Source organism: Ptychodera flava, chromosome 14 (genome assembly GCF_041260155.1).
Source record: "Ptychodera flava strain L36383 chromosome 14, AS_Pfla_20210202, whole genome shotgun sequence".
Taxonomy (NCBI): Eukaryota; Metazoa; Hemichordata; class Enteropneusta; family Ptychoderidae; genus Ptychodera; species Ptychodera flava.
In genome coordinates, this window is record NC_091941.1 from 10,527,997 (window position 1) to 10,540,275 (window position 12,279).

The 12,279-nt window shown below is 39.3% G+C and overlaps 1 protein-coding gene across 1 annotated transcript; it reads left to right on the plus strand.

The window, feature by feature from the left end:
- The first annotated feature begins 116 nt into the window (after nucleotides 1-116).
- On the plus strand, nucleotides 117-5,729 carry LOC139149305 (cytosolic beta-glucosidase-like). Its single transcript, XM_070721002.1, has 2 exons — nucleotides 117-1,514; nucleotides 5,429-5,729. Exons 1-2 carry the CDS (start codon nucleotides 173-175, stop codon nucleotides 5,701-5,703), a joined length of 1,617 nt encoding a protein of 538 aa, XP_070577103.1. The 5' UTR covers nucleotides 117-172; the 3' UTR covers nucleotides 5,704-5,729.
- Nucleotides 5,730-12,279: the final 6,550 nt, after the last annotated feature.

A 12,279-nucleotide genomic window follows, 5' to 3' on the forward strand; every position in this document is an offset into this window, starting at 1 on the left:
CAGCTTGCCTACTAAGGGGGTTTGCACGGCAAAAGGAACAGCATGAAAATGTTATCGCCAAAAATTAGATACGCTATGACATACAAGAAGTGATAAGTATCTCCTATCACTAACTTTAACTTATTGAATCGAGAAATCGCAATACAAGACAACTGGTTGTGTGTCAAGCACCATGGCGTCGCTGTTGGCTAAGACGTTATGCTTCATCCTGCTCCTTGCCGTGTCTTCCGCATCAGACCCGGAGTTCGTATATGAAGATGTCTTCAACGATCCGGAGAGAGACGCACTTTACTACGACACATTCCCAGAGGGTTTCATCTGGAGCTCTGCGACTTCAGCTTACCAGATCGAAGGAGCGTGGAACGAAGACGGCAAAGGACCGAGTATCTGGGACACCTGGACTCACGAAGGTGGCCATGTCTATAACGACGAGACAGGTGATATTGCCTGCGACAGTTACCATAAATACAAAGAGGACGTCGCTATGATGAAGAACTTAGGTTTGACATATTACAGGTTTTCCATCGCTTGGTCACGGGTTTTGCCAAATGGCACCATAGACAATATAAACGAGCTTGGCATACAATACTATAACAATCTGATCGATGAACTAATAGCAAACGGTATCCAGCCTATGGTTACTTTGTACCACTGGGATCTACCTCAAGCACTTCACGACAGCTACGGAGGATGGATGAGCGAAGACATCGTGGATGACTTCGCCAACTACGCATCTCTTTGCTTCCATAGGTTTGGCGACAGAGTGAAATTCTGGATTACTTTCAACGAACCGTGGATCATATCATTGCTCGGTTACGAAAGCGGCGTGTTCGCACCTGGCGTACAAGATTCAGGGACAACTCCATACACCGTCACCCACAATCTCATCAAGTCACATGCAAGAGCTTGGCACGTCTACAACGACAACTACAGAAGCACCCAGAAGGGCGAAGTGGGCATCACGTTGAACTCCGACTGGAATGAGCCGTACAACAGAAGCAATCCCGACCACGTCGCAGCGTCGGATCAAGCCATGCAGTTCAACCTGGGCTGGTTTGCTCACCCCATCTTCAAAAACGGCGACTACCCAGAAATCATGAAGACTAGAATCGCCGACATCAGCGCCCAGCAAGGTTACCCAAAGTCACGGTTGCCAGAATTCACCGAGGAAGAGAAAGCTTACATCGCCAAAACGGGGGATTTCTTTGGTTTGAATCACTACAGTTCAAACTATGTTGTCAATGCCGACAGCGTTGACTACAGCACTCCACCGAGCTGGGGCAAAGACGCGAATATCCCTACTTGGAAAGAAGGAGAGTGGCCGTCATCGGGCTCGAGTTGGCTGCAGGCCGTACCCTGGGGGATCCGACAAATTTTGATCTGGATCGACACAGAGTACGACGGAATCGAGACCTATGTCACAGAGAACGGTGTGTCAACGAAAGATGTCTTTGAACTGAATGATGAAAGCAGAATTAAATTCTACAAGTCTTACATCAATGAAGTACTGAAGGGTAAGTGCAAATACAACCATTATGAAATAAAAACAAAACCAAAAGCGATATTGATTCTCTCTGTGCAACCGTCCTACGAAAGATGTTGTTTCCCTATTTTACTGCACCTTGTACACAAGCAGTTTTGTTTATTTGTTTCTCAATGAACTCTGACGAACCAGACAAGTTTTACTTATACTTGACGCAGGCAAATTTCTATTTTATTTCAAGCTTACGTATCTGTTGGTGACTTTTTCATTTAAAGGTAGTTCGTGGTTCGAAATAGAACGGCTTAAATATTTGCTCAAGCTTTTCCTAAGGAAACTTTAAACAACTCCCTCCGACGTCAACAACAAAAATTAGGGGTCACATTGATATATATGGCACAAAAGAAATAACTTTTACAATACCAAATATTTACTGGCACTTAAAATTCAAAGTGGCCGCCATTCCTGTGTTAACGGTGTTGGGAAATATTAAATTTTCATAAAAATAAGCTGGTGAAAACTGTATTTACTCCACTAGCTTAATTGAACTTCCACGAGTGGCACTACCAAACTAGTACCGTAAAAAGTTTAAGATTTCAAATATCTATCCCCGAGGCGCATTTTAGCTGTTTTAGCTGTCCTTGACCGCTAGCGTTGCGTCATCGTAATCGAGAAGCTTCACAACCATATCAGTCAGGTATAAAACATTAACATATAGCACCCGTTTGGTAAATGCAGTTTGGAGTCTAAACAAATGCTCTTCCCAATCGGACTGATAATATCGTGTAAATCTAAGGTCATAGCAATCGTTGAGATCATCGTTTTTATTTTGATCTGATAATTAGTAATGTTCCTATGATAATAAATTTTGGAAAGAAGAAACCTGACCCTCTTTAGGCAATATTGAATATTACTCTGTATTCTAGACGTTTTCAGGATTAGTGTAACGGCCTTCGATCCGAGTCTACTCGCCAAAAGATGTAAAGGGTCAAGCATCTAAAGGTTTTGAAAAAGGCAGCTGCGTCAACGCTTAAAGGGAGGCGGTCGTTGGAACTGAGCGTGTGCGACTTTCTAGTTTACAAACAATATATATAACAATTTGGGAGATAACTTATTTGATATCATTCTCCCATTTGCAATATATTGGGTATAGGTCGATGTCAAACGTTCATGTCACTGTATGTACATTTTTATTTTTTTTTTGAGGAATTTGACAGAATACAAACTATTTAGAATAGTGCATAGTGTCAACAATAACAACTAGAAGCTTCAGGTCAAACAACCTTTGAATAACAATTTGGGAGCAGATAACCCATGTGTTATTTGTAGTTTCCTCATAGCCTACAATGTATAGTGAATCAACATTTCGGTAAAATTCCAAAACCCAATTTCTTGCACACACATGCACTTGTAACCACCTTAGTCTAATCAAGTACATTAATATCAATAATTAAGCATACATAAATACACAGATTTGCCGAGTTTTGTATTTAAAAAAGTATTCATAGTTTCCTCATAGACTACAATGTACAGTGGATCAACATTTCGGTGAATTTCCAAAATCATATTTCTTGCATACACATGGACTTGTAACCACCTTAGTCTAATCAAGTACATTAATATCAATAATCAAGCATACATAAATACACAGACTTGCCGAGTTTTGTATTAAAAAATATTCATAGTTTCCTCATAGACTATAATGTATATTGAATCAACATTTTAGGCGAAATTCCAAAATCAAATTTCTTGTACACAAATGCACATGAAACCACCTTCTTCTAATCAAGTACAATTATGTCATTTATTCAGGGTCCATATATGCAGAAATAGTGCATGTTTTTAATTGGGAAAAATTATTTACAGTTTTGTCATAGACTCCCATGTATAGTGGATCAACATTTTTAGCGAAATTCCAAAATCAAATTTCTTGTTCACATGTGCACTTGTAAACAACCCATGCTAATCAAGTACATTTATATCAGTTATTAAACGTCTATAGATGAACAGATATTGCTAGTTTTATATTGGAAAATACACGTTCATAGTTTTCTCATAGACTAGCATGTATAGTGAATCAACATTATTGATGAAATCTAAAAATTACATTTTTTGTACACGAACGCACTTTTTGCCCGCCACTTCAAGCAAAGTACATTTACATGAATTATCACACACATATGATTTGATATTTTTTGGACAAAAGCATTATATCAGCCACATTTTGCCTTCCTTTTGGGAGGAGGGACTTCAAATGTATAGCAAGTCAGAATGGGGGACTTGCGGGTTTGTTAGGGGGTATTGAGTCACACTTATTTTCATGCACGGATAAGCGGGTCACTAATTTTTGTGCTAGAACTTATGAAGGGTAGCTATTTGTGATGCATCGGTGTTTCGAAAAACACCGGCCCACCCCCTGCAATTTATGTCCAGTCCCTAACCTCTTAGAGTTATACTTCATAGGTGACCAGAGAGACCGCCCTTTTGACGGGCACCCCTACGACCGGTGTTCACCCTGTATCTAGTCTACGTTGGCGATTGATGAAAGTTAAAACACGTTTGTTAAGGGATCCTTCAGTAATTACACGGGGGGTGGGCCGGGGGAATTTGGGGAGGGTCACTTTTTAGAAAACTGTTCAAGGGGGAGGGTCACTTTTTATAAATCTATCTGGGGGGGGTAGGGTCACTTTTTACAGAAGCTGATTTTATGGCCAAACCTTTGATTGTCTGTGTGATATTTGCTGAATAGGAAATCACAAACGAAATACGCCGATTCTTTTAAATACGTACACATTATCCACAAGTTTCACAAGCAGAGAAGATGCAGTGTTATCCTACATTAAACACTTTGAACAGTTAAAACTGATGAAAGAATACAGACAGGTGGAAAGTGTATATCAATTATCAAATGTACATAAATGCAAAGATATAGTTATTTTTATATTGGAAAAAATTGTGCATAGTTTTCTTAGACTACCATGTACAGTGAAACAACATTTCGGTGAAATTCCAAAATCAAATTTCTTGCACAACTATGGACTTATAACCACTCTAGTCTAATCAAGAACATTAATTTCAATAATCAAGCATACATAAATGCACAGATTTACCTAATTTAATACAGGAAAAAATTATTCATAGTTTCATCATAGACTAAAATTGCGACTGTCCCTCCAAAAACACCAGCCCTTCTCTCCGTAATTTGTCCCTAACTTACATAACAATTAAACACATTGTTATGTAAATTAGCTGATACTGTTTCAGTTATTACTGGGGAGAATACTGCAGTGGTTGGGGTGGGGTCAAGTTTTAGAATGTCAGACAAGAGGGAGGGTCACATTTTACAGTACAGGTGTGCGCGGAATTCCCCCGGCCCACCCCTTTAATTATTGAAGGCTCCCTAATGATAAATATCGTAAAATTTAAATGTTACAGCTATGTTTATGTGATGCATCGAGATATCATGCATGAAATAGATTGTTTGTAAACAAGAAAGTCGCACTCGCGCAGTTCCGACAACCGTCTCCCTTTCAAATGCATGGTTTTCTTCTTACATCGATTCTGCAATGTGTCCATTGGCTCACAGTGAATTCTTATCTGACTTTGAACAGACAGAGGGGTTGCTCTGAACCAAGTGATTTCGGTACTGACCTTTCGCAACAATTTGTAAAGCTGTCTTCTATACTTCTACCATGGTCATCCATAAAAGTACACCATCTGAACAAACAACGTACATACATAGCAACCATTTGTCATCATAATTCATAAGTAAAAAACGTTGGGTGTGGCATGTGTGACTGGCAGTTATGCTTATGCGTAAAGCCATATCTCTACAGAGATAAGACCTGCATGCCTAGCTATCAGACCATATTACTGGCATAGCTTCGGCTATATCGTAAAATACCTACGTTTGACAGGCTGCAATTTTTGTATTTATTCAAATTTTAGCCGTGAAGATCGACGGAGCAAACTGCCGAGGTTACACAGCCTGGTCTCTCATGGACAACTTTGAGTGGGGTTCAGGATACAGCGAACGATTCGGTATGCATTACGTCGATTTCACCGACGACGACCGACCACGTCAGCCGAAGAACTCCGCTTTGTACTACTCCTCGCTCGCCAAGGATAACGGATACGTCGTGGGTAGTAGCTGCGCCGCAGTCGTTTCGACGTCACTTCTTCTGTTGACACTGTTTTCAAGTCTGTTCAGGTCGCTTTGTTAATTTAATAAATTGTGAATCTGATAGAATCATGGGAACTTTTTGTATGCATGCAAACAAACTATAGATCACCCTCAATATTTCGGAGCATGTAAAGTTTGATGTCTCACCGAAAGAAATTTTTAAATTCGAAGTTTCATTTCGATAGTTATCGGGTCTTACGTAGTTTTGCAAGACAGCATTTGGGTATAGACAGAGATGTCATGTAAATATTGTTGGAATTTATCATTATCATATTTAGCAAGGGGGCCCAAGAATGCTATCTTACAAGAACAGGACAATGAAAGTTTATCATTTTCAACATCACCCTTACTATAATTCCTAAAGTGGTTTAACGCGCACTGTGATGAATTTTCCTTGAACCTTCAATTACTTTTTCATCTGTTTGTAAGCTACCGTTTTTATTCTACTCGCAAATCACATGTCGAAATTTTTGTTAACCCTTTAAGTGCTGTAATTTTCTCCCGCCAAAATTCTAGTGCAATATTTTACCAATTTTTATGAATTTTTCTTTAAATTATTTTGATAATTTTGGACCAAATGGACATCACATTTCATTGGCTATAGTTTTTTCTCAAAATTTTGGCAAAAATCTGAGAATAATTGACTGGGGTTAAAAAGGGGACAAAAATAGACTTTTGCGCTCATAGGGTTAACCCTTAATTGTCAAGACACCCTGTGGAAGTGTGATAACCAATGCCTTTGTTGACAACTGAATTTGAGTAAAGGGACTAGAATTATTTATCAACAACATCACAAATTGTAAACAATGCGTTTTGTTTGCAAGGCTAATACCTTGTATTTCCACACATTTTATGGAGAAGAAGTGAATGTGCTCGTTTTTCTAGAACAAAAATTGATAAAAATATTCTCTAAAGTTACAGTTGTTGTGTACTCATTGAAGTGGCATCCCATGATGACTCTTGTGCTGAGGATCCAACCTTCAGATGGCCACGTCAACTTTTTGTGACGAGGGTCCAGTGTTCATTTCAGTATATATTTAAAGTCCCTCAATCGTTGTCATTTTTTATACACTATAGAAATAAACTAAAACTTATCGAGCCCTTCACAGTCTCGCCACAATACGTTCACGTTACTCGCGTCATTTGCATAATTTTGAAGCGGTGAAATTTAGGTTGAGGAAAAGAAGCGGTGAGAGACGGAAACCATTGCAATGTATCCATTTTCGAAAAGCGTTCTGGCAACTTTAGGAACATGTGTATATTCATGGACGTCATTGTGAAGTCTTAAACACTGCTGGCTTTGCACATTTTACAGAGATTTACAGTCCAAAATATCATACAGACCATACAGTTCATAGGATTAAGATTCAATAACAAAAATCACATGGAAATTAACAGGATGACTGAGCATACAGTGGATTTTCGTCGAAACAGTTGCTTTTAATGCGACATCATCACCGAAATACTTGTGTCCTAGATTTGCCTCAAAGAAGGCCATCATCATGTTTCGCTAAAAAGCGTGTTTTATGGCAGCGTCTGTGTGGTTAGAGAGACTGTGGTCTCCGTTAACTATTTATTTCTATGCCACAATATTTGTAGTTATCTTAATAGTCCATAATTCTAGGGATGTGATTTTTGTGATGTAATTATTTTCACAGAATTGCGTCTTATCACAAAAGTAACTACTTGTCGCCTGGGGTGTGTAATACTCAAGAGGGTCTGCAAGCCTGGAGTAAGGGCGTGCATGCTCCACTACTCTTGTACTCATTTTTACCACCCCTATCGAAGAACTAAAGGCGGATTCCTACATGAATACTGACAAAGAATTTTTTTCAATTCAATCAGTGAAAGCGGTCATTTTATTTCATTTTTTGTGTCTGTGGCTTTTTCTTTGCCTTTCAACGTTGATACAAGGTTAGCAAGAATAAAATACATCTACCTGTATAGTCCTTCTCACTGCTTATAGCATTTTTTTGGCAACCGCCCTTTACAGTGCGTTTCACCTAGGTACCGCAACTCAGCGTATGAGACGGACACAATCCACGTACGAAACACACAATTAGCTTGGTTATCACGGACACATTTCAAAGCCACCGACTCGTCGTTTTATTACAGTAAACCAGCATGGGGCAGCCGCTGTCTAGACTGAGAGATAAAGAGTTGACCAGACTTGATCTACAATGTAACTTTTTCTTGTACAATTTCAGCTAAGAGTTCAAGAGGTGAAGGTATTCTCAACAGAAACTAACTAAAAGCCATACATTGTAGATCAAGTGTATCTCTCAGTCTAGACAGAGCGGCTGTCCCATGCTGGTTTACTGTAATAAGTCGACGAGTCGGTGACTTTGAAATGTGTCCGTGATACCCAAGCTAATCGTGTGTTCTGTACGTGGATTGTGTCCGTCTCGTACGCTGAGTTGCGGTACCTAGGTGAAATGCACTGTATTTGGTCTGTGCATCATCTCATGTCAAAATGTTCAGCATGCTCATTAATGTATGGCGCCCTCATGGAGCACAATCATAGACCGATTGGATCATGCGCAATATCACAACAGTATCTCTAATGGCAGGTTAGGGCGCCGTCAGTGGATGAGACGAAACCAGACCGTTTAAAATGTAAATGTACATGTACTTCAAAATACAGTGACAAAGCAAAATAGGCACACCAGGCGTACTGTTGGCACTGTATAAATGGTACTTAAAGGCTTTCCTTGTTTGCAATTAGTAATCTGTGAAATGCTTCAATTGCTAAAAATGATTATGTATATATGAAAAAGTCTATGCATTACGGACCTTGTTGACGTTATTGGCACAATAGCTTCGCATTATTCAGTACTTTACATAAAAATAGCCCAACAACTTGAAACATCACATAGAAAAACTAGAGAAATATTTTTGCAATTCAATTAACAAAAGTCTCTGATTGGCTCTGCCAGTGGTTGCTTCAGTTTTAAAGTTGAACCCGTGATCTCCGTCACACAACGCACGCCATATCGTTCAGAATACACCACAGTCACCTGTGATCTATTCAGCTCTGGGCCATAGACGTGTGTACATATACCTGAGAGGAAGAAAGTCAGGAAACCAAATGGCTAATTCGTATAGGGATTATGCCACCATGTCATCTTCGACGTTCGATTTTACTGTGAAAATTAGCAAGTTCATCTATCATGTAACCGTCGATCGTTCCCTATCATTCTCAAAATTCATACCTGGTACTTAATTTGCTTCAAAAATGCTAGTTTCGTGTGATTTTCGGCCGATAACATGGTGGCATAATCCCTATACGAAATAGCCATTTGGTTTCCTGACTTTCTTCCTCTCAGGCATATGTACACACTATGGGGCGCATAGGCCCAGAGCTGAATAGATCACAGGTGACTGTGGAATAAACAGGGTTTTTCATTTCAGCGATATCTTGCTCTGGCGACCGATGCGCCTGATGACTTTCCATGATGTACAGTTATATCGACTCCATCCGTTGCTAAGTGATGGCCATCATGATGGCAAAACGATGCAATGTCGATCGCCGACGATGACGATGACGATACACGTAATCTGGCGTAATCGACTGCTGAGAAATGGCTCGACGACGCTATTCCCGAATATCATTTCACACTCAACGGATTTTGAATATGATCAGGGTATGCAGACTGCAGATGAGACACTGATGAGAGATGGGTTACGCTCACTAAATACACGTGAATAATTGAATACGCATTCTTACCATCCTGCATAGCAAAGTCAGGGACTGAAACTAGACTCTTGCACCCAATTAGTGAAACGTATAGGTTGTACCATAAAACGTCGGTACGGTACATGTTTATACTCACCACAGGCGTCTATGATACTCACCACCGCCAGGAACAGAATCATATACCAATGAGTTGAGAAAACCTCGTAAATTGGGGATTGTTTCATTCCTCCTGCACCGATAGCCACAAGTTGATTTCATCAATGGCGCATGAACAGAAAGAAAAAAAATTTCGATTATACTGAATCTAGGAGGATACTACTGCCAGTACTGGTACATCGTCGCAATACATGCTTACAGATGCACAAGCGTAATTTTTTAAAATTTCTCTCTCGCTCTCACTCGTATTCGAATTACGAATTGATGATCGTGGTGCGAGCGGCGTACGCCCTCTGTAGTTTGAAGCAATTAATTCTTGTTTATCTGCCAGTTCTCAAGCCAACTGAAGACGGTTCAATGAAAATGTCAGGGATCAGTTGACATGTCGGAACTACCAGCCCTACGTCAAAATTTTACTCCTGCTTTGTACTGAGGTAATTTCTTCATCTGCTCCACGGCAACACAGTGAGGAAATCTTTCATCCTATCAGTTGATGACCACCTTGAAGGAAAGTTGTCAAATGGGAAATTAACCCGATTTGAATTATCTTGGATAATTGCATAGAACGAAAATATAAATTCAGACATACATATGGTAGACAGAAAAAAATATCAAAATCTTTGTAAAATTAAAATAAACAGAGAGAGAATGAGAGAATGACAGACTTTAATAGGCATATAATAATCTGTGCACTTGATGTGTGTGTTTGTTTGTTTGTGTGGTGTGTGTGAATATGTGAATTATATATATATATATATATATATATATATAATATATATATATATATATATATATATATATATATATATATATATATATGTATGTATATATATTATTTCTTTATCGTGTGTTACCTGCCTAAACATTCGGGAATATTACACAAAACGTTCTCATAGGACGTCAGATCGACGAAAAAGTACAGACTACTTGAAGATCCGTTGTTTTTTCTGTTGCAATCGCTATGTATGGCAAAGTTGATTAAGTTAGTATCAGTGTTTATCGGTGTTTTCTGACAGTCGCCTGTCAATCTAAGAGAATCGTGAACAGGTTCATCATATCAGTCTGGAAGGGCGAGAAAAACCAATATTCAGTATGTTCCCACTGCAGGTTGCACGTTGAAGATGTTGTTCTTCAATTCATTTCGAATTTCAGCTCAGATACACTCACTTACTTACTTACTTACTTACTTACTTACATACTTACTTACTTACTTACTTACTTACTTACTTACTTACTTACTTGCTTGCTTGCTTGCTTGCTTACTTACTTACTTACTTACTTACTTACTTTTTCTGCTGGGAAATGTCATCAATTGTCTAGACTGCCTGATGCTCCAATATTCCCAGACTAGGTCGCCTGCACTCACTGCATTTCATATTGATATGGGACCAGACGATCGTTGACCATGATAAGCCTTAAATATACGTTCATTTCAAATTTCAGACAGGCGACTTATTTTGTCAGTTGTGCCGTAAGGGCGTCCATAACTATCATGGCGCCATCTCAAAAAAATAAATCTTTCTTTCCAGGCTGATTAGAGCATCCTGGTCAGCTAGCTGTTATAAAATTAAATTTGGGTTTCGTACATTAGCAATCAGGGTGGCCTTCTCTGTATGATTTTGTTAAAACTGGGTCGGAACGAGGTACGCCAGTTAGCAAGCTAGAATGCCCCTTGGGAACAGATATTCAAATTCTCAAACGTTTACAATATTCATTTGGCCTATCACTTGTCGGGGTTCATTTTGAAGCTTATGAGTAAATAAAGTTTTCAGCTTCTTAGTTTCGTGAAAATCGGAATTTTAACTCCCCCCCCCCTTAAAGGTAATGCAGGGATTGCCGCCATTTTGAATGTCAAATATCTGTAAAAAATATTGGGTAATTTGTTTATCTAGTTCCAAAATTTTGCACGGTGATCTCTGAAGTTTATTCTTGATATTGAAAGGGAATAGTGGAAGGATTTAAGTTTGTCTTTCACTTCGATGCGAGGACTGTCTTAAAATTATTTCCTTTAAAATAGACAATATATCAAAGAATGTGATGAATTTTTGCTGTCATTTGCAGTGTATCATTTTCCCATCGACTGTACTGCCTCGGCCAGGCACCTGACGCAGTTCTTGTGAGAGTCTTCCAACATAGCCATTGATTTATCATTCTCATCGTAAATTATCTTCTTGGGAGGACCGTCACGATGGGACATAAATAACAAGTTTTTCACGCTTAGAAGTCGTGCTACAGGTGCTGAGTTCACAGGACACACCTCGTGCTGACCCGAATCTGTCAGTCGGTGGTCGCAAATTTCACTGAAAGTGCGCTGAACTCTCACACATTACGAGAGACATCGAAGTCTCATCAGTCTGTTTCAATTGCTCGTACTTATCACCGGCACACCTTGCAGTTATCTGAAACTGACAAATGAAAGTGAAATGAGGATGCAACAAAGCAAACTGCAAATCACGTGTAGCATTCGACGATTTCATTCTTTTCCATATTAAATCTATCTAGGTGTTAGTATCCACCAATGGTCTCAGACCGAAAGTCTCCCGGTGTGGTCTTTTGCGAGCAAACGTCAAGATTCTGAGCTACCCTGAGCTAAAAGTCAAATGAAAAGTCTCCTTCTAAATGCCGTACAGAAAACTGTGTCCAGTTATCATAAAATGTGACAGCAAACACTAATGTGATGTCGGTGTCATGATATTTTACCCTGCGTGATATAAGTCGTCTGTTTAGAATCAGGCGATGGAGACTTGATGTCTGTCGGCTAGT

Excerpts from the sequence above, each read along its gene's own strand:
- LOC139149305 (XM_070721002.1), top strand. The coding sequence starts at position 173 with ATGGCGTCGCTGTTGGCTAAGACGTTATGCTTCATCCTGCTCCTTGCC. Across the intron at positions 1,515-5,428 it reads CATCAATGAAGTACTGAAGG|CCGTGAAGATCGACGGAGCA; the intron begins GTAAGTGCAAAT and ends TTCAAATTTTAG.